General features: G+C 39.8%; 1 protein-coding gene across 1 annotated transcript in view; it reads right to left on the minus strand.

The window, feature by feature from the left end:
- LOC306964042 (dedicator of cytokinesis protein 3-like) overlaps positions 1-22,450 on the minus strand; it is a 52,912-nt gene extending 30,462 nt beyond the window's left edge. The window contains exons 1-12 of the mRNA XM_079557882.1: positions 21,977-22,450; positions 15,037-15,120; positions 14,884-14,924; positions 12,490-12,545; positions 9,440-9,536; positions 7,185-7,333; positions 5,659-5,743; positions 3,350-3,391; positions 2,317-2,471; positions 1,987-2,068; positions 1,015-1,075; positions 788-935 (exon numbers count right to left, since the gene is read on the minus strand). Of these exons, the coding sequence (XP_079414008.1) occupies positions 788-935; positions 1,015-1,075; positions 1,987-2,068; positions 2,317-2,471; positions 3,350-3,391; positions 5,659-5,743; positions 7,185-7,333; positions 9,440-9,536; positions 12,490-12,545; positions 14,884-14,924; positions 15,037-15,120; positions 21,977-22,013 (1,037 nt within the window). The 5' untranslated portion in view covers positions 22,014-22,450. The remainder of the gene's footprint in view (positions 1-787; positions 936-1,014; positions 1,076-1,986; positions 2,069-2,316; positions 2,472-3,349; positions 3,392-5,658; positions 5,744-7,184; positions 7,334-9,439; positions 9,537-12,489; positions 12,546-14,883; positions 14,925-15,036; positions 15,121-21,976) is intronic.
- Between the last annotated feature and the right edge of the window lie 907 nt (positions 22,451-23,357).

A 23,357-nucleotide genomic window follows, 5' to 3' on the forward strand; every position in this document is an offset into this window, starting at 1 on the left:
TGTATACTGAAATCTAGTGGAAGTGTTTACATTTTTGTGAGGATTTCAGTTCAGAGGTAGATGTTTAATTAAGTAGTAATGAGTATAATTATTTTATTTTATTTCTTTTTATATATATATATATATAATAAAACAAGGAGATGGCACATTGAGGTTTTATTTAGTGAGGGGTTATTATTTCATGTAAGTATATATGAAGATATGAACTCAAAGACACCACTGCGGACGAAGGCACTCACTTTTGACTGACAAAAAAAAAAAACTGCTGATCTCATGTTATTGCCAATGTCCTCTGACTATGTATTTATGACATTACTATCTCCTTCACCCCAAGGCTCTGTGCTGGGCTGGCTGCTGCACAACAATGCTTCCTCTGTTTCCTAAAGAAGCTGCCAAATTCACAACATGCCAAGTATCCCATAGACTATCAGAGAGGAAGGTGTTGATTTTACAGAGGACACTTCACTGTCACACTGGTCATTCCACAGCAGGCATCAACGCTGAGACTGGAGCTGGCACGCACATGAGAACATGTCAATAACAACACAAATTCTGGAATGAAACACTGTCCATGAATCATCACAAGTAATGTACAATCAAGATCTTCTGAATGGCCAAAATAAGTCCCCAAAATGGCATTCATAGAAGCAATAAAGCAATATGATTGAGCCATGGATTGCTCATTGTCAAATCTCAATTGTGTTCAGTTCAGAAGCCTTAAAACAAAATCCCAGACACATCCTCACTGTTATAATTGGAAACGCAAGTGAAATAAACAGTAACTTACGTGTAAACCTTGAGAACAAAATCTTTCTCCTCCTTGAGATCTGTAATGGTGTGGAAAACATCACTCATGGCCAGCACCGCACAGCCGTAAGGTCGTCTGTACTGCACATGGGGTGGGCCTTTCTTTGAGTCATTCAGCAACATTCGGCCTATGGAATGGGAGCATTGGTGTAAGACACCGAGGTTACAATAAAAACTGAAATCACATTGAGGCTATTGATTGCTTACCAGTTCTAATGACATGTGCAACTATGTAGAGGTCTCTCTTTAAGTCTTTACTGCTTAGGTCCTGGAGAAAACCAAACATACAGTTATAATATTGGACTCTTTGGCTTAGTGAAAGGCATTTACAGAGAATCTTTTGCACCATCTCTGTCATTTCTTCTGAATGTATCAATGTACTGTAGCCATAGAGTTCAGGAAAATCCACTGTTACCATGGAGATCTGCCATGTTTGCAGCTGTTGGCATATATTTTCCAAAGACTAACATTAGCTAGGAACAGCTCCGTTAGCGGCTGATCAGCTCACTGTGGTGTCCAAGTGTTTTCACGGGAACAATAACTCCAGTATTTCACCTTTTAAAATCTCCATTAGTTTATAATTGCTGCTAATCCCATGATGCTTAGCGATATGACCCGAACTCTATAGAACTTAGCCACCTGTCCCATCAGGCAAAATTATAGTTCATTGTAAAGAGATTTAAGATGCAGAAAAGATGTGTTAGCAGTCAAGTATAGTATGCTATAAAGAATCACCAATAAAGACACATCCACAATGGCCGGTTTCACAGCTAGCTAGATGTTTAAGCATCCCGACTCTATGTATGTCTATAGAAACAATTTAAACAAATCAAATCAATGACTATTTTTATTGATAACAAAATTGTTATATTGTTTTTTTATTCACAATAACAAATATGTTGTGTTTGTTTATGTATGTTTATGTTTCAATATTTTGGCTTGGTACTTGAGGCACTTGAGAAATCAGATGGTAGAATGAGCCCCACACTTACGACTACAACATGAATAAGAACATAATGGACTTTTTCAAGAGTATGCATGCTCCAAACATTTAACTTATTGTTATTATCATTTAGTTGTGGATAATGTAACTCCATATCACATTGATGTCTGTGGTAACTGAGCCATACCCTGGCCCACACTATGTTAAAACTATTACAGACTAATGCAGCAAGTTACCGTAAAGAGAGCGCAGAGTCGATCCACTTTCTCTGGGTTCTTTGGTCCTCCATTTTTGTTGAGTTTCACCATGAACTTCTCACTGTTCCCAGAGCACAAGATTTTTTATACATCAACCACATACAATACCAACCAAGCAAAACTTTATAACTACTTGCAAGAAGAAGCACTGCGTATTCTAGTATTGTCACGACATTTCTTTCGAATGTACTCTGAGCAAGTCTTTACCATGTACATGCACCTGCTGCTTGTAATTGGCCTTTATGATCTTAATCAATACCTGATCAGTGCATACAAAAACATAGTTAAAGTAGCAGATTGGGCACGTACCTTATTTGTTTGGCCTCTCGCGAGTCATATAGCGAGAAGTACACATCTGCGTCCTCACTGATGCTGTTGTAGGTAAAGCTCTTCAGGTTGATGAAGAGATGGTGAGACACTGGGACACGGCAACTGTCGCCATGGCGCTGTCTCGGGCTGTCACCCTGAAAACAGACCAGGAAGTGAGTGACCACAAACATGAAATCAGCTATTTATCATAAGTATTAATATTATTTTGAGGCCTATCATTAGTCGCATGAGTGCCATATTTGTATCCAGTTTTCCGAAAATCATGATGTTTACGAGAGCGAAAGAGTAACTAAGACTAGTGTAGCGCTTTTGCAGTTACAACAGCTACACTTACTCCTACAAATTGCTTCTACTTGTTGACCTATTATGTCTGAGTTGGGTATTTTTAGTCAATGGAATGATGCTTACACAAGACAAAACTATAACATCATCACTCCCACAACAGCTGAGAGATCCTTCGACTATTTCAGCAAAATTAAGGCTTCACTCTTTATAGATACAAGTCTTCATAGATACATAGGAATCATTGCATTGTACTACAAATAAAGTAGAATGCATTATATGACATGGAATTAGTTAAGAAAACAAAGCCCTTACTCGTGGTTGTTATGTAAGAGATATTATGCAATGCCATTGTTATTTATGAGACACTGAATTGAAACAATATAGTGACACATCACACACAAAAAAAACAGCTCTGTGCTTATACAATCTAGTCGTTTAAGATGATGATTCATTGATGTCACAAACATTGTTCGATCTAATTAATAATTTCAATTAGGCCTGAGTGCATGAAATACAAGTGAAAAAAGCGAGGACTGTAATGACACGTAATGATACTCTCCTTACATCTTTTGCCATGTAGTTGTTATAAGTTAAAACAAAGCAGGCAACAAAGTACATGATTTGATATGAAAAAATGAAATATTAAATAATGACTTTACCTATACATTATCAAGACATTTTAAAAAGCCCAAAATGATGACAAATAAGTCTCTGAAGGGACATGTACCTGGTTTGTGCTCTGCTGACCACAGTGTCGGCTGGAGACATGCTGAAAAAGAAGTGCAAAGAGACTTCACAATTATAGCCATGTCATTTAATCTAGAGAATGAAAAAGCTTGTCTTTGCAGTGTAATTTCCTCCTTATAGCCTTCTGTAACTATATCTATACTCCAGCTCCAGCCCTGTTCACAGTTACACATGGTGGGGAACGTGAGTGTGTGGGAGTGGAGAGGACAAAGCCGCCGGAGCCCACACACTTCTCTGTTCAGCTTAAAACGACTTCTCTTCAACACCGACCTGGAACCATGCCATGGTCCGCCCTATGACACAAACAGCCCCACTGACATCAACAGGAGAAGATGGAGTTTCTGTCTCGGAGTGGGGGAAACCCGTGTAATCCCCAGATTGTATATTGTTATAAGAATAATCTGAAAATAAAGTGACATAATGTATTTATATGTAGATAGTAAGTCTACTGCCACACTTATGTTTAAGCTGAGCTATAACGGCGATAATTTAGTTTTAGATATTGATGTTTACACAGGGAAGCTGGGATAAACTAAAACACAATATCAATAACGCAAGATCCCGTACTACATCTCAAATTCACTGCCGCCTTTCATCTGAATGGGATTTACACATGATATTAAAGGGATATTTCAGGATTTTTGACATAGGGCCTCATTTCCTAGTTATCCAGAGGGTTTTCTGGAGATATTTATTTTCTTAATTCATGCATTCCTTATATTTGAAGAGGTTACACCTCGCCATTCCGACACCCCCCCATTCCGACATTGAGGTCTAATTGTCAGAGTGGGGGTGTTTACAATTGTTATCGAACTTCCCAGCATTCCGACATTTTTTTCTTTTATCTTTTTTGCAACGTTCCGCCATTCCGACATACATTAGTTGTTAGTTAACGAACCGTAACCTTACCTTAGCCCTAACCTTAAGGACCAATTGTCGGAATAGCGGTGTCAAAATTGTCGGATTGACGGGCTGTCGCAATGGAGGGTTGTTGGAATGATGTTTCAACCCCATTTGGAAAGTTTAGGGGTGGTGGTTTAGTGGCTAGGCTAGCACATGTCTATGGTAACTAGTAGCCTGTATTAAAAACAGTCTGACCCATGCACCTGAGTATACTAGACTATATAATATAAATATAAATGTCTGTGCTGACTGAATCACTTTTGAAATATAACCATTTTGCATTTAAAAGAACTTATATTTGAGCAGCATCAGCTCCCTGGTTGTAAGCTCCGCAGCGGTGGAGTGATCTGCTACATTACCGGATCTACAGTAGTTTGTTTACCCGCGGCCGGCATTACTACACGTGGAATTCACAAAAGCGCTTTCTACAAATCAGATATGTCAACGTTTGGAGGACTACTCGATGATTTTAAAGAGGTTTTTAATGCAGGCTACTAGTTACCATAGACATGCAATAGCTTAGTGCTAGCCTAGGACCACTAAACTCTTCAAATATAACAAAAAAAATATCCTGAATCCTGAAATATCTCTTTAAGAGGAAACTAAGTAAATTGCCTTTCTTTGTGTTGAAATATCACCTTCGCAACTTACTGTCCGTGGTGTTTTCTGCCCATGTCCGATAGTTACTCAAGTATCCCCAGAGCACAGAGCTTGCTGTTCTTTTTGTTTTGTAAAAGCCGCTCAAGGAGGTCCCCGATATAAACGGTCTAATTGCAGGCTATTGGGGAGTGTTTTGATCAGCATATGGGGCCTAACCAGGATCAGGGTGCCAGCACAGCATCTTCTCTGTGTTACATTAGATTTCATAACATCTGCGCCGTAATTGCATCTTGCTAAAATTAGCCGTGGCACAGGCTTGGTCTTATCTCCCCAGTGAATATGCTTCACTTCACTACAGACAAAATACATTTGAGGAGTTACTTATTGATGAAGATATGTCCTTACTTCAGCTGCTGCTGGTTTTAGGCAACCAAGGCAAAGACGTATATTCAGGAATATAAATAAAAACCTGTATGCTGTCACATTTTTTTTTTTCAAAGGTTTACCCGAGTCTGTCATTTTGCATATTGTCTGGATCGCAATGAGAGCTTATTGGTTGCAAAAAAAAGTCCACAGTCCAAATGGAAGCAAGATGAAAGTAAAATGTCTCTGTTTTGATGGTGCTGCAGTGCAAAGGTCACCCTCTTACGGGTGAGTTGATTATCACTACATTTACACATCTTTGCACAAAGGAAAAAAAGCAGTATGAGTGGCAAGGACGGCATGCAGCAAAACATATCTGCCAAGGCACGTGAAGTAACAAAAACTTAAAAGTGTAATCCATACCATTTTATAGAGCTCAGAGACACTGATCTGATCTGGATCCACCGTCTCAAAGTCCTTTCTGGGAACAAGGTCAAGCCCAAGGTGTCTGTGGAAAGCAGGCAAAGTGAAAGCTAGATTAACTTATGTAACAATATTTTTTTTTGTCTTCATAAATACTAATTATACTATCATGAATACTGATGAAAAGCTCATATGCTAAACTCTGAGCTGAGACCATATAGGATATACTGTATTATTGTGCATAAGTTACAGTACATTAAAATTTAGGTAGAGACCCTTTTCACGGAGCATGAGGCTTCCTACACTTTACTCAGGGTGATGAGTTCTTGTTCCTTCCCATGGACACTCACCGATGTGGTAACAACTTTGGGGGTAAAAAAAATGACCAGAGGACACATATTTAGTGTAAATATGTAGCATTATTTACTATTAGCTTTTAACTTCAAGCCACAACACTCTTAACACTTCTGAAAACTGAGCTCTACTTCTTTTAGACATTTAGAGCTTTGGCGGGGAAAGCATTAATGATCAAGTTACGTCTGTAAAAATTTGGCTACTAGATCATCACTGAATTTAAATTATCTCAGTCGCATTCACAGTCCTCTTGAACATGCCACCGTTTTTCCATACTGAGATATGTTCTTACCTGAGCTTAGATGAGTTGATGCGTACCTGTCTGGTCTTTACTCGTGTGCTCAGTCACCAAAGACCAAAGATGTTGCTAGCATTTAGCCTCTCCTCCCCTCCTCTATGGGGCCAAATGGGGGTGAAGTTTTCCCTATTTAAATATGGTTATGTGAGTAGCTACACGATCCAAGTATAGTTACACAAAGTTAAACGTGTCGATTTTCTAAGCTGATAAAATGGGGTACTATATTGTAAGGAGTAATAACACCTTAGGAGCACTTCGACATCCGCGCAGTAAAGTGAAGATATTACAAACCATATTACTTCTAACTTCATCCCCGTTGGTCTTTTTGCGTGACTGAGCGCACGCACAAAGACCAGACAGGTACGCACCTAAGCTAAGCTAAGCTCAGGTAAGAACATATCTCAATATGGAAAAACAGTGGCCTGTTCCTTTAACCAATTAATTTGACCTGAAGACCGAGTGTAAAACTCAATTATGAGCATAGACCGTCTATAAGGATAATGTCTGCCTTTGCTGAATTGAGTTTATTGCTGCACAGTTCCTCCTCGGGGCTGAGCATTGACTCTTGCTGTTTGAAACTCACTCATCTGCTAAATGACTATTACGTTGCATCATAGAGGAAGCCATTTCACACTCTGAGTTATGGCCAAGGATACATTACATGCTTTTTATGGTCAGTACCTGAAACAATAGTGTGATAGCCAATGGATGATAAAAAATAAAACTGCTTTTGTTTAAATTTATCGTATAGTTGAGTTTAACAAAATATCGCATTTTTTTCCCTTTACAAGTAGACTCCTATTAAAGTAAAGTATCCAAAGTATCCATTGCTGCTGCCTCTGTGTTTCAGCAGTGACATTTATGTGAGACTCACTCATTCCCCCAGTCGAGGCGCACGGTGATGTGGCGTTTGATCTCTCTGGTTTGGTCCTGAGCGAGGTGGCCCTGTATCAGCTGTCTGCGCAGGTCTATCAGCTCGTTCATCACATGACGCAGCTTATGAAACAGGTCCACCTTGTGTTTCTGAGAAAACAATCCAAAACATTTTTCCAACAGTCGGCACAGTTGGCAATTTGACTTTTAAATACAGACTTTTTGTGTGCTGAGGTCAATGTATCAAATGGTGATTGTGCATTAGCAAATTGTCATTCAGCCAACATTTGAGAATATGTTGTGATGAACTTGTAGTGTTCCCACATCTACTCGAGTTTCCGTGCACTTAAACGTTAATGCTGGTAGCAAAAATGTACCTGGTAAAGTGGCCAATTTATAAAACAAAAGTTGAAAAACGTCAAACCAACGTATTTAGTAATTTATTTATCTTTTTATTAGCAAAATCTTAACTATAATAATGTTCAATACCAATGTTCTGGTAATCCTGAAGTGTGACCTGACACTATTTTACTTTTATTATTATGTCGTCAAAAGGCAATGTTCAGTTCAGACTGCAAAGCTGTACATTTAGAAAGATAAGATAAGAGATCTTCATTGTCTGTCCCAATAGAGGCAGAAATTCATCTATGACACAGTTTAAAAGGCATTCAATCATTTAAACAGGTTGTAACAGTTCCAACATGTTCTTTTTTTTTGGTTCAAACTATAAAAAAACAGAACTTTAATTAATTGATGTGTGCCTTATAGTCAGTCATGTTTTATGGATGAAGCAACATGGCCAATGTCATGGCACCAAAACAAGCTAAATGTTATTTCCAAGCTCCACATTAGCTCCATAGAAGTTACATCACCAAATCTATGCCTCCAGCTCCAATATGACTGGTTGTGTAAAAATCACACTTTCACCAAGTCAGCAATGTATACAGTCAACTCCAACTTCAAACCGGTTACAATGGAGTTAATGGCCACTGTATATATATATCTATTTCTAATGACATTCAGTTTGTATCAATGTTTGTTCATGAAAGTCTATGAAATTTACAGAACAAAAGGTTGCACACACGGCACTGTAGATGTAGCAGCATTTGAAGGGCAGAGGTGGATCTGAAGTCAAGGCAGAATCAATCAGGCTGAGGCCAAGGCTAATCAATGGTTTGAATGACACACTGTGAAATCACATGTGACAGACTGGTAGGCCATATCAGCATTACATCTCCTACGTACTCATGGCGGATAGTAGTGTAAGTAAATGTAGGCTGACAGTGACAAGCTGAAGGCAAATAACTAAAGATGTCACGATATCCCAGGTTACTGATTAATATCACTGGTGATTAAGACAGTTAAATATGACATATGATATGAATATGAAATATGACCAATGAGACAATAATCTAATCCTTTTGAGAGATTGATTCGGTCGCTTATTTGGTTCAAATGTTGTTAAATACAGTTGCTCCATTCACTTAGATTACGCATTACTCAAGTCTAGTAGTGTGCAAACATGAGAGGAACAAAACGTTTAACAGATTTGTTTTATTTCATATTTTTACAACAAAACACTATATTGGCAAGGTGGCACAGAGGCTGCTCTCTTGCCTTACTGGAAGAAGTTCCCAGTTTGATTCTTTGGCTGGGTGGGGCCTTTCTGTGTGGTGTTTGTATGTTCCCCCTGGCTGGGTGGGTTTCCTCCAGGTGCTCTGGTTTCCCCTGAAACCCCAGTGTGGCTAAAGCCTAAAGCTAGGTACTTCACACCATGACCCAAGCTGAGGATCTGGAGATCTGTCCCAGGGCACAGCACTGTGGTCACACACTGATCCTGACAGGTCACCCTTGAGGCACTGGTTGAAGGATGAGTAACGTATTGGACAAATTTCACCACAGGGCCAATAAAGTCTGCAAATACGGATAGACTTTGGCTATGACCTGATTCATGAAAGGTCATGATGAGCCTTAACTTCTTTCACTGAGGTATTGCTTCTGTTATCAGTGCATCAACTTAAATACTCTTTTTTACTAATGTGCATACATGTGACTAAAGATGGAATGAAGTGTGAAAGTGTGAAGCTGATGAAAGGTGTAACAATTACGACATTCATTGTGATTGATATCATAATGTCGGTCATTAGAATTCTTCCTTAGTAGTCAGGATTATAAGATAAAAATCACAGCTTCTGAATTTCTGCTAATCTCCATAAAGCGATGTTAGCCGAGGTAAGTAGGTAGAGCAGTACTCACCACATAGAGCTGTTTCCAGAGCACTCCCCACTCCTGCAGTGTGGAGGTGGTCTCTGTGATGATGGGGTCCTCCAGGGGCACCACAGTCTCACACAGCCTGCAGCACATTCAAATAAACAGGACTTATTCACTCCAGTACAAGTCGTCGGTGTTACGTATACATAATTCTGCAATAAGAAAATGTAGTGTCATCGTCAGATAACCAGATATTGGCATTGTTTCCAAGACTTTTTCACCCAACTTTCCAATGTAAATGTGTTGTATGAGTGGGTCATCGGTGGTGGAAGTGCGGAATTGCTCCCACATTTGTGTCATTTAAGGCAGTACTAAGTAACTTGTTTACCTTAAGAAGTCCTTTTCGTGGTCCCTCTGGGGGTAAAAGTGTCTCTGGCCAGAAAAGCATGCACTTGCAACTTTCCTGCCTCCGGGTCGGTGGCGCAATACACACCAATGGAATCGCGAAGAAGAAGCTAACAGTCTAACGGGCAATGCTAACTGCAGGCTAGCGTCACTTACACAGTATTTACAGTTTGAGTGACAAGAATGATCTCCATTGAGTTGTGGCACAATGTACAATATCCCTCTCTCCCGTTGTCTTTTCTATCAGCGTAGTATTTACACTAATGGACAATGAATGAGTAAAAAAACGCAACATGCTACATCACCTGCAGTGGTGCTTATGGCCTCCAGAGGCATGAGTTACTTAGTACTGCTTTAAAAGTACAACAAAAATGTTTATAAAGGTTACCTATTTGTTCAAAAGGAAATGTGGGGTTCACTGATAATAATTGCAATGTTTATTCTCAAATTACAGAAGCACATTTTTTATTATGTAAAAGTTATTCCAATCAGATTGTCCAATCAGAAAGGAGGATGAGCCCCACAATTTGGATTTCCAGATCCTCTGGCTAAAAGCAGTTTGGACATTTCTGCACCTGTCCTGAAGTCTGCATTAATGATACTGCAGCCTCCAGTAGTTTCAGCTCAGTGACTGAACTCTGGAGATCTTAGCTTTCAAATGAGGAATGACATGTTCACATATAGCAAGGGCAGCTGTGGCTTCAGAAGTAGTTTACATAAAATTGTTTAAACAACATTAGAATGTGAAGTGAATGAATGAATCGCCGCTGTAACCGATCATTTGAAATATTATTTGTTTTGTCGCGCCATTATTAAGAAAGCATCATTCTAAAAGTGACCATTTTGTTTATTACAAATATTGTTTCATAATCTCAAATGTAGAAGAAAATTACTACAAATAGTCAATATACAAATAAGTAGTGCTCCCAGTCCTCGCAGATCCCTGGGCACAGATTTTCCATCTATATGAGTTTGAGCTGCTAATACAGTCTTTGTCTCTGCCTTCAGTTTGGCCTCAACAACAATAGCTTTTGTGCGGGGAACTCTGGGTGACCGCACATTTGTGGCTCTGTGCGACTTTGTGGGATTATGTCAGCACTTGACCATTAAAAATACAGCTTTATATCATGCAATGGACACTGTGGAAAATAGATGATGTTTTAGTAAGATCGCAAGCTGGTAAGAAAGTGATGAGACAAACAATGTTGCATTGAGGAGACGTTGAATACACTTCATAATAACTCAGGAATATACTGAGGGGTATGAATACTTTCTGAACCCACTGTATGCTCTTATTCATTTAAGCTTAATAAGATGGTTTGGACATAGAGCAAGGAGGAAATACAGTGGGTTCAAATAGGCCTGTCATGAAAACAAATTTGAAGTTGGATATATTGAAGCAGGAAAGTATCGGGATAAACAATATTATTGACTCTACCAATACTTCTAAAAGTGCATCATCATATCCTAAAATACCACACAAGCTGCAATAAACATGAAATATGTACAGACGATGAATATCGGGCCCAAAAATATATAGTTTATCTGTTATTTATTGAACGATAAGTCGATTAATCGTGACAGCCCCAGGTTCAGAAAGTATTCATACCCCCCGATATATTCCTACGTTATTGTAAAGTCTGGGAATAGTCGGATATTCAAATATTGTGTTGACTGGACTTGGTTGATTGAACCGAGACAATTTCTTCTTCAGAAACTTCTTCTCACTCTTCTAGTCAAACGAAACTGGCTAGACTCACACATGTTATTTAAACTCTGGCCACTTCCGAATGAGGTACCTATTGCCCTTGTTGTTTACAGATTATTTATTTGTTTACAGGGGCCACAAGAGAAGTTATTAGGTCCTACTTTCATAAACAAAGCCCTGCTGCTCCCTTGAGCTGAGGAGTCCGTGGTACAGTGAAGACGAGTTGGGTCTGAGACCACCCCCAAGGTAAACAGTGGGTCGGTTCTTTTTGATGAAAATAGCTTCCTTTAACCCTAACCTTTTCACTTTACACTCTAACCATGGGGGTAGCCTCAAACCCAGGATATTCTTGTTGTGAGGCGAGAGCATTACCCGCTGCTTCACCATGCTGCCGACAGAGCCAAACTATTATGAATGTTTAAAAATAGCACAGCTAAGACTGAGAGGGCCTGCACTTGTCGTATAGGCCCTACTTACTGTATATCACTTTGAAAAGCGATTCTTGCGGGGTAATCAGTTTAGAATCTTTAACAATAGAAAGTAATGTATGATTTTAGTATTAGACATAAATAATAATATAGAAATAATCAAGTCAAGGGACATAGAGGGAGACAAAAGAGGAAGATTAACGCAGTGGATGCAAAGTTGGTGAGGGGAAAGATGACGCAGAGAGTGTTATGAGCCGAACCTGCATTAAATACTTAGTGGTGTTTATGTTGCCTCTCTCACATAGAAAGTCATCAATAGGTAATGCTGTGTCTATATTTTATGATGTATGGTGCATGTATTTAAAACGTGATGAGGGGTGTGACAAAGCTGAGTGGTGTGCAGTATAGCCGGTGTGATGATGACAGAGCACATAAACAGCTTTACAAGTTTGAAAGAGCTCACGGACCATCTGCGTTACATTTCTGAAGCTAAGGGATTGTTTAAACAAGCGATTTCTTTCAAACGTAAAGAGCATTACGATGACACAACTCACCCTCTGTTGATCACTGTGGATTTCTTCAGGTGGACGTAGCTGGCCGGAAAGATGCCCTGAGGAAAATAATTTAAGAGGTTAAATCTGCACTGTGATGTCAAAAGTGAACAATACATGACTCTGATAATGACTTAAATAATTGAAATAAAAACATTATTTCAATTGTCTTAATTAGCGAATCGCAAAAACTGTCTCCATAGTAATGAATCCATATTAATTCATTATGTATAAAGCCATTATCCTGTAGTGTGGATTTCTACAATCATGTGCAAGGCTTGTTTGCTAAGGCTTGTTATTATAAGTTATTTGAAATGTGCACTATAAACTGAATCTTTATTCTAAAACACAAATTATCATACAGGTCAGAACGTTTATAAGTAGTTTTTATTACACTTTTACTTAATCTAAATACCCCTACAGCAATTAGCACCAATATTGTGACTATATTAAAATATTGCAATGACTATAGTAACTGCCTTCATCATATTTAATTCCATTCAATCATCTTTGTTGTCAATTCTACTAAGTAAATGCAGAGAATGGAAAAAGTGTTTCTCTCAATCCACTGAAGCAAAAAGTTAACATAGCAATATTAAATACATATGTGCACAATAGGGCAGAGGGAAGGAAGGGGAGAGTTCAGTCTTCTTCCTGAGGTACGACAGAAGAGACTGTGAGGTGGTGAGGTCTCTCCCTCAGAGATGACCTTATCCACTCTGCTAAAGGGACGCCAGTCGAATGGGCCCAGTTCAGATCATTGACTATGGTTTAGGGCAGTGTCCAAACCTTTTTAATCGATGGCCGAATATTAAAGTGTGTACAGCAATTAGGGCCACAGATCATTGGTCAGTGGAGTCAAACATTCAACAAGGTGCATTTAAGAGTTTTTTTTTTTTTTTTATGTTTTAATTGGGCAGAATTATTAAACTTGCAGTATAAGTACTATCTCTGGCGATGTATAACATTTCAACAAGGAGCCTGAGGGCCCCCAAAAATTGGTCTGAGAGCCGCATTTGGCCCCAGGGCCGCACTTTGGTCACCCCTGGTTTAGAGAGTTTCTATTTTTCATTATTGTGTGCTTTTTCCTGTTAATGAAAGGACCCTGAGCTACAACTGTTTACCACACACACTGCGTAACATTTTGGATTATACACAACATGATTTCAATTGAGCTGATATATTGTTAATAGTGAATTATTCTAAAACAAAATGCATGTTGTTCTCCTGAAAACATTTGTCACAGATTATATCGATTTCTGCCCAACCTTGGCTGCACATTCATTGAAAATCTTTTGTTTCATTTTGCACGTCAGTCGTTCCTATGAAAATGCTGATAGGTCCTTTAAATGCAGGGTTCAAAGGCAGTTCACAGAGAAGGACCTTGTCGTTTGAAGGATATATTGACTGCCAAGCCTCCTGTATAGTCCAATGGGACAACTGCATTCTTCCAGATGTGTGGAAAGCAAATTCTCCGATCTCACACTTTTGACTATGGGCGCGCAGCAGTGTGGGAAGCAGAACATAACAAAATGGAGGGGAGTGATAAAACTGTAAATAGCTGATGAAGAGTAGGGGAGGACAGTGTGTAGCCACAAACACCTACATCCTTCAGAATCAGGCTGGTTTCTTTTTAAACTTAATCTGAAAAGGCTCTTGCTGTAAATGCTAACAACAGTGTGTCAAAATACAGACCAAAGCAGGGGTAGGCAATGTCAGGCCCAGGGGCCAAAAACTCTGGCCCTCATGATGCTTTTGAGGAACATTATTACACAAATCAGAGGTAAAATGCCTGTTAAAGTACTCTAGAGCAGAGCATAAATTTAGACCATATAAGATGTACAACACTGGCATTTGTACAAAGTGATGCTTTGCCTCGGGCCAAATTCTATACATTATTTCAATAGTAGATTCTTCAACAACAAATGATGTCTCCTTTTGTTTTTATGTGTATATTAGAATGAACTCTCTTCTTACCAACATGCAACTTTTTAGGGATTAATGAAAGCAATCCTGGGCATATTGATGGCATTCAATCGAAATGTTAAGTTTACATGTCACAGTGCGTTCCCGTTACAGAGCAGTGCCTTACAATTTGTTACGATCGCCCGGGCCCTTGGGAATGAAGCCTGATGTTAAGGGAGCTCCTGCCTAAAACATCGGATTAGGTTTAACACAGAAGCCTCATCTGGAAATAGAGGTCAGACCATTTCTGTTTTTGTAAAAGTGTTTTCAGTGACTAAACGAGAAAATACTCTCTCATTCAATTATTCAGAGAAATATTTTTTCTGCCATGTCATTCTTTCTTTTTGTGTTTTGGTGGCAGTACAAAGCATTCAGTGATTTTTTTGTTAGTTGCGTATTAGCACAGCAGTTTGTGAAGATTGCTATAATTACCTTGATGGAAGGTTTCTTGGTAGAAAAGCCTCTGTACCATCCTGTGGAAAAGGGCAAAGAGAAAATTCAACATCAACGTCGAAGAATTCTACGCCTTCCTTTTCAGAAAGTATTTTAAACACATTGTAAATGTACTGTGTGCTTTTTGCTTACCTTCGCTCTTTTCGAGGATCTGCACAGTCTCCCCAATCTCCAGGACTAAGGCTTGACATGTCGATGACCGGAAGTTGCAAATCACTGCAAAAGGCATGAGCAAAATGTATGATCATATCAATTACACACCGGTAGTTACATCAGACTTCTGTGGGTTAAGATGAGCAGTTTGTCCCCTGTTTGTGAATGCCTAGTATGTAGCTTTCCAGATCAAACTGGGAGTCACACAGGAGGATCCGCTGCTTAGCGAAGTGTAAACAAGCGCCCACCCTGCAGTGGAGAGTCGTTTTAATAAGCAATTAATTTTAAGCGCTCTGATTTGGGTGCACTGTTAAGTTAATTGAACTGTCTCCCAAAATAAAACCCACGCAGCACTGCTAAGTCGTATGGCTAAACGACGCTTTAGCATAAGTCTGCATTTGCATAAATCCTGCTTTTGCAGCATCATCCACACAAAGTCTTTGACCATACATATAGACTTCCTTAAACCCTGATTAAAACATGATTATCTTTGGAGATAGACACGAGAATAGATGGTGGTTCTAAAACTATGGCAAAGATAAAATATCGCTGCTTTATTTGACTCTTAAATTTGACTGGCCACTGCTTGGTCCAATTTTAGAGAAGATATAGAGCTGGTTTATTCTTGATTTAGTCTCAAATATGTGAAGTCTGAGAAATTACATTCACTAAAGGAGCTACACATATAAAAGTGGCCCCCTAGTGATTATAGACCAAAAAAAAAAAAGGCTAATCCCGGTCAAAAATAAAAGTTAAATACTGAGAACCACCTATAGTATTTAGGCACAATAAACACTTTAGGGAACCAGGGTGGAGACTCGGAGTCAGCACATCACTACCATGCGGATCGAGCAATAATATCCACACAAGCCCCTGGTCTATACTGTTCAAACTTGTGTAATATTTAACAAATCTCCACTGATGATTTAAAACCAACAAATGGCGGAGGCCCTTGGAGGAGAATCTAGCGTGAATCACTGCTGATGAAGCAGCCAGGAGACCGTGAGGGGGAGGGGCCTGGATCTGAGTATATCCACTTCCTGTTCTGAAGTAACTAAGGCAACCGCTCGTCGTCAAATTCAAGGGTTTAGTGGCCACTATTACAAGGATAAGGCCTGAACCAGGAATAAAACAGTTCTCGACTATGCTAGAAGCACTACTATAACGATTAAATCAATTGATAGGACTTCATTTAAATAGCACATTATTAAGTCCAGAACTAAACCAGTAAAAGGCCTACAGTGTTCAAAGTAAATCGGCACGATAAGTGAGTAAACAAGGACTAAACCAAGACTGAATACTGACAGAACATTGTGTTTATATGAGCATTTAGACTAAATCAGTTATAAAAAAACAAACACCTGAAACAGCATAACAGCAGAACATGCAACACTTTGTAATCTGCTCAAACAATATATTTAGCAGATACAGCCTGTTTTATTTTTAAATGTGGCACAAGGTTCAGCGTACATGCCAATACCAATGGCTAAATCAGTCCCTTAAAGCTTGGTGATTCTATCAAAGCATGTGCCTCTCAACAGTTAGTTCTCAGATCATACGAGATTTCTAAACGTTTTCAAAAATCCATATGAAAATTAGTAAATCTTTAAATGGACCCCAAAGATTCAGCCCCCATGTAAAAACTAACACATTTCACACTTAGTTCTGACAGTGACGCAGCAAGAAGGTTCCAGGTTGAATTCTGGAGCTAAAAACATGTCAAATGGGTGCACTGTGGGGCCAAAAAAAAACCCTGATGGAGACATCCTGAATCAAAGTGGGATTTTCCTGGTTAAATCAAGGTCACATAAAAAAAAAAGGTTCATTTTAAAGGGCCTAGAATGGCACATTGGGTGTAGTGCACAACTGTGTGCGAGCAACAATCTGGTTAAAGATCCACCTTTTTTTGTCACCGTTTTGCTCTGCCTCTGGCCTTTTCTGTCCAGAACTAAGCACTTCCAGTTTGAGAGAGCTGTTCTTTAATGGCCTCTATTTCATTTGAATTGCAAAAGCTGCACTCACACACCATTAGAAACTCGATAGCAAGAAGTCGAAGCCTCATCTGCGTGAGAGACATTGTCACATTTTGACATCAAAACTCCCTTTAGGCTTCGAGGTCATTTTCCTGTCTGTTTTAGTTCCATGTGCTAACCATTGGCTTATCTGAAATAATGTGTCTATTTACATTTATTGTGGAATATGGGTCGAGAACAAACCAGTAATAGCCATGCTTAACTTTTATTCCAGCACCATATTGTACAGCCTTACTATAATGATAATAATAATTCATGTAAAGGTGAAAGAGGCTCTTGTGAAGACACACTTTGCCACCGGGGGCCCATTTCAAGTCAGATTGTGAGCCAGAAGTCAAGTGTAACTAGCAGGAGGATTACTCTACTGCGTAAGTGCCGGTGTCTTCTTGATATGTGGCAAGAGTGCAACCTACAGAACAGTACGCATAGCTTTGACTTACTGTAAAACGTCGACGCATGTGGCCTTGTTTACGCCTCCGTTTTTGCTGAGGTGCAGCGAGAAACATGCACAAGAACAATGTGAGTATAATTAATGCTATGAGGCTGTAGAGATGCGAGCCCTGTGGCCAGCTCCAGTGCAGAGGGACTGAGAGACGCTAACGTGTCCTGAAGACTCAGAACAGTGGTGCATGGACAGAGATGATGACCTTGGTTCAGAGGCAGCCAACAACAACAACAAAAAAAACACAGTAAGTTACCAATGGCCCTCGCAGGACCATGGAAGGTAATCCTGGCAGCACAACAATAACAGTGGGTTGCTAAAACTATCATCAACGGATTATCAGCTGGTAATTTCCCAAAGGAATGACAAGGTAATTACTAAAATGTAAACTTTTCAATTAACTCATCTCTGTTGACCGATATGTGCAGCCTGTTGGACCAACTTGTAGGTCAGAGTTTGATCGTCAAAGTGGGCTTGACTGAAACAAAATGATTAAAAGTTGTTAACTAAAGTTCTATATTTTTTTCCTAAGTAATAAAGCACAGGAAAAAGTTTGGAGTGGGCGCCTGTGTCTGTGATGTGTATTTAATGAAGCATGTAGGTTGAATGGTCCTGTCCCAGTTCTGGACAAGTTAAGACATTACACAAGCGTTTTAGTTCTGAGTCATGTTTTTTTCAATACAACCCCAATGCGCTCACTCTCCCAAAAGACTTAATGCATGGGGGATTCACTAACACTGGGATTCCCGTCTACTGCAATCCGCGAAGGACAGTATTAGTTTCCAGCAGAATGAAAGAGGAATGAACCAGAAAACACCAGAGCAACACAAAGAGAAGTCTTAGCAAGCAAGGATGATGAGCAGGGAGTAACTTTGCTACACAAACCACAGCTAATGTAGGAACAAATTGTGATTGCATCAGGATTGGAATGGCATTTAATGTATTTATTTATTTATTCATTCATTTCAAAAGTGTTATTAACATCAACAAAACTGCTAAGTCAGTGCATCTTGAAGGAAAATGAGCAGATAGAAGAGCAATCTTGTGATTCCCCTTTGTTAACTTTGCAATCACTTTACATCACCTCTGTTATTTATTTAAAAAAGAATCAATGCTGGAATGACATTAGGCCCTGATCACCAGCTAGAAGTGCAACTTAAAGCCTCCCTGCGGAAGATTCCAGAGCAACTAGCCCCTAAACTGTGTCCAAAATGCTGATACGCAAACAAACGTGCAGTACTTGCTCGGCAAACCTGCTCCACAGGATCAGCTAGAATCTACACACAGATAATCCTATGCAAGTAGCGCATCTAACCTGTCAAAGCAAAAGTAGCAACATCTCCATGAAGATGAGCTTGTGATCCAGCAAAAGATACACGAGTTGGGTCTGAGGAGAGCCCATTCCCAGTAGATGCATGTTTAGGTACCATAATGAAAGACATGTTTGTAGTTATTTATATTATTGGGTGAAATATTACATGGCTTTATTTTTTTTATATATATTTGGCTTTGAACAGGAAAACTCAACCAACAACCAAATTAAACATACACCTTTATGTGTGGCACCTTTCCTATAGTTTGAGAATCGCAAGATGTTGTTGTTGTTGTTGTCATTTTTATACTCGCTACTGCCACCTCAGGTCTTACACGTAACTGCAGTTTCTATTTTAAGCTTAGTACTTCAGGCTGAAGCAACAACTTTTTGAGTGACAGTGCAGGATTTTAGAGGCAGTTTTAACATTTTAACATTTCTAAACTCAGTCTAGTCCCTTTAATAACATTTATAAGGAAAATGATGAATACTGTACTTTCTTACTGTACTTTCATAAAAGACTTGAATCTGTGGTGCGTTATATGCAAAAAATATTCATACTATGCTTTTCTTAAAGCCTTGATCATAATAGTATTACAATTCATGTTTTCACTCACTCAGAGCATGGAAGTGGTTGCCCAATAGAAGGAGTAGGTGGAACCGTGTGTCTGTGTTTGGGCATAGAACATTAAACATAATAAAAACTGACTCACGATATGACAATCTTTCAAAATATGTTGATTGTCACAGCGATCAGATCACAATTTGTTTTAGCTTCATATCACCAAGCCCTATGTACAAAGCTCTAAAAGAATAATCATTAATCAGTGTAGAGTTTTAGATTGGGCGGCATGGGCCTTTATTCACGCTCTTGCCTCACCGCAAGAAGGTCCCAGTTTCAATTATGGCGCTAGGGGGTTTCCTTGTGTGGAGTTGGAATGTTCTTTCTGTGCTTTTGTAGGTGTCCTTTGGGAACGTTAGTTTCCCCTGTCAGTAAAACATGTACAATAGGGTCCACTCTGGGCCAGGATTAATGAAAGTGTGTATGTGAGCATGAGTACGGACAATGGAGGGAAATTACCCCCGATGAAAGTCCAGTGTGGCGTGTTTGCACGCACGAGTCACATTTGTGTTCATTAATATTCACTGTGTCCTTAACAAACCATAAGAGACCTGCCAAACAGACACTTCCTTGGGATTTTAAGATTCCAATTGCTGTGACATCTTGATACATTTGCAGTGTTTTGTGTTGTCCCATTTAAAAAACTTAAAAAGCAACAGTAGAGTGAGTCTGGAGTGGAAACAGCTGCACACATTTGTTTTCAGGGGTTAAATAAATAATACATTCCAAACATTTTCACAGATGAGTTGAGTTGTTGCACACAAGGCCCCAAATAAAGGCCCTCCAAACCACTAGTATATTGTATAATTGGTGTCCACAGATGTAAATAATAAACAATTAAGAAAGTTAAGATTACAAATTAAAGTGTTTCCATCATGTGTTCATGGTGTAAAGGTGATGCTTCAATTGGAGGCTTAACTCCCTGGCCACAGTCTAAACTCCAAACTCTCATTCATAATTTATATTAGGCCTATAATGATAGGTCATCATTACTTTTGACATTTCATGCATTTCATTCATAATTAATCATCAGTTACTGTTAGATGGAAGAGAGGTTATTGTCCACTACTTTCTAAGAATCAATAGCCTTTAGTCATAAATGAAGTATAACAATATAGAAACAAAACATATAAAATAGGGCTCTAAGGAATCTAAAGTTAATATTTTATGAAGTGGTCTCCAGCTGTTAAGACACAGCCAATTACATAAGGCAGGGAGGTACAGGCCTAGAGTTTGAGATATGAAAATGCAACAAAACATTAGGTAAAGAGGGAATTCATCATTGGCAATGTCTTTTGGGTACTGTCGTAAAAGGGGCTGTATCATGTTAAAAGGCTAGGGGCATATGTGAGTCACTAAAAAACGAAAGTCTAGGGTGTCACTGTTCCTTGTGCCACACTGAACAACCTTTGGGCCAATGTGTGTGACGTATTTACAAAGTGCACTGAAATGTGTGAAGTCACATTTGACCGTTTGTTCGAGTTTCAGCACCGCGGACAGCGCCAGGTAGCTCCACGCCGCAGGCTGCAGAGGCTGCGCCGATCTGTTGCTTTTGTAAAACGCACTACCTCTTTCACTGCCTCTCTCCGGCATCGACTGCCCACCATCTATCTGCGCCTCACTTACCTCACTTAAATGTGAGAGAGAAACGATTCAATGCGATTAATAGACGCTACCATAACTGCATGTACGCAAGATTGCGTATAGCCCATATGCCCGCTTTATGAAACAGCAAAAAATATTTTCCTAAATAAAGTGCATGTGTGGGTGTATAAAGGAGTTTCATGTGCCAGAAAACACGAGTAGCTCTGTAACTACCAAGCTGTGGACATGAGTCATTCCTGTGATGGCAGCTGACTATAGTATGGACTATACGCTTTAGTCACTTGCTGCATTTGAGGACATCTACGGCTAAAAACATGCTTGTAACATTTGCTCCCAGCTGTGTGTGGTTTAAAACTTGTTGTCGATAGACTGCACGTCAGATGTATGCGTTGGTTTCTTGTTACCAGAACCACTGCAGTTGCAGTACTTTCCATCTACAGGTAGATCCAGCTTTACTCAAGCAGCCTACACCTGTTGGATGGACGCAGTCACGATGCCCCCTTGTGGCTTCAGTATGAATTGCGTTTTTTTTCTTTTCTCCCTGTAACACTCGATATAGGGGGAAAAAACATAAACGACCAACCCACAGATCTACAATTCTTTCTAGAGCACTAATTTGGAGCCTGCTTTAAAGCTGCGTTTGTGAAAGCCACAACATCTCTAAGGTGATAGCTTGTAGACTGTATCATCCCACGCAATTCCCCCTCTTTGCAGCGTTTCTCAGTCTTTGGAGTAGCCTATATGCTTTCCAGTAGCCATATTTAATAAATAATGTGTCTACTAAATGTGATGATTCTAATGCAGGTTGTCGATACACAATGATTGTATGCGTAAAACATAATGGAATCAGTAAAACAAAAAATCGAATAGAAAAGCCATCGAGGAAAATTATGCAATTAACTTACCAACTCCGATTTTCTCCTCCTCTGTAGGTATCCACATATTTGGTTATTCTTCCTCCGCTAGAGCGAGCATCCTTATGTTGATATCGTAAATGATAAGGCTAAATTAAGAAACGAAGGCTCGTTTCGCCTTTCTGCGCGGACACAAGCTGCATGTCTCGAGTGGATGCAGAGTCCTGTGCTTTTGTGGCAAAAAGGAAGCAAGCGCCAAAGCCTCCAAATCTCGGCTCTATTATGTCCCCGGCGTGTCTCAGGCTGATGCAGCGTCCGTGTCCACCTAATGTAGCGCTCTCACAAACACGTCTACGTAGGCACGCACGCTCACTCGCTAGTCTTCACAAAAGCTGTCAGCATCTCAAGATGCGTAAAAGCTAAAAACGAAGATAATCTCCAACTCCAGCATTTTCTTCCAGCTACTGTGATTTTATAGACCTCTTCTGAATGCACTGACAAAAGGAAGCACATTTAGCGCAAAGACCATTTTGGTCGCTAATTAGCGGCTAATAGAGGGCAAATTCTGTATCACAGATTCCTACGACTACGTCCAGCTGCTGCGAGGAAGCGTTCAGGAAATTACGATGTAGCATATTCTGCGCCATCTTCATGTTCCTCACATGGCTGTTTTTGTCAACACTGATGTCTCGCTCTTTATTCTCTCTAGTGCACAGCACTGGCATCCATCACTAACAGTGGGGCTGTCGCGGTAGGACGCGGGATGCAGCCTGTGATCTTGTTTTTGATTGACTCTGTGCGTTGGGGCTGTGGGCCATAAAGTAGCTCCCAGTAGTGATCGTGTCAGAAACGCGGGAAGCACCCCCTGGTTGACTCATCACAGAGTCATGGACCTAATTCTTTGCAACCATGATCCTATTGATGAGAAGGGTCAATTTACCCTTTGTATAGGGCCAGGCCGTAAATTAAACATGTATCCCTTAGACCACCAAAAGCCACAAGCAGGGAAAGAATTGTCATTCACTTAACTTAAAAGCCACCATGTAGATGTCATTTTACTCACCCATGACTTATGCTTCATCATCACTCCTACGGCTTGTTACTAAGCCACAGAGCCGAGGTGTGGACAGGACTTACTGCACAACTTGTCTCTTACGGTCATTTTACAAGATAATCCCACTAAAGTGCAGCCGAATAAATAAGACACTTAAAAGTTGCCCACGCCATCAAGATGATTGACATATGGGTTGGACAAGGTGGCACAGGAGGTGGCAAGGCAGAAGATGTTGAAGCTCTCTTTGGGAGTCATGAGAAGGGTGGAGAGGATTAGAAGGAGGCTATAGGGAGATACGATTATGAGGCTATATTGAGAATGTATAGACATGCACAGAGTGAGCTGGTTGAAGCTACCAGACAGACAGGAGGCCTCGTG

Source organism: Gobius niger, assembly GCF_951799975.1.
Source record: "Gobius niger genome assembly, chromosome: 6".
In the NCBI taxonomy this organism is placed as follows: Eukaryota; Metazoa; Chordata; class Actinopteri; order Gobiiformes; family Gobiidae; genus Gobius; species Gobius niger.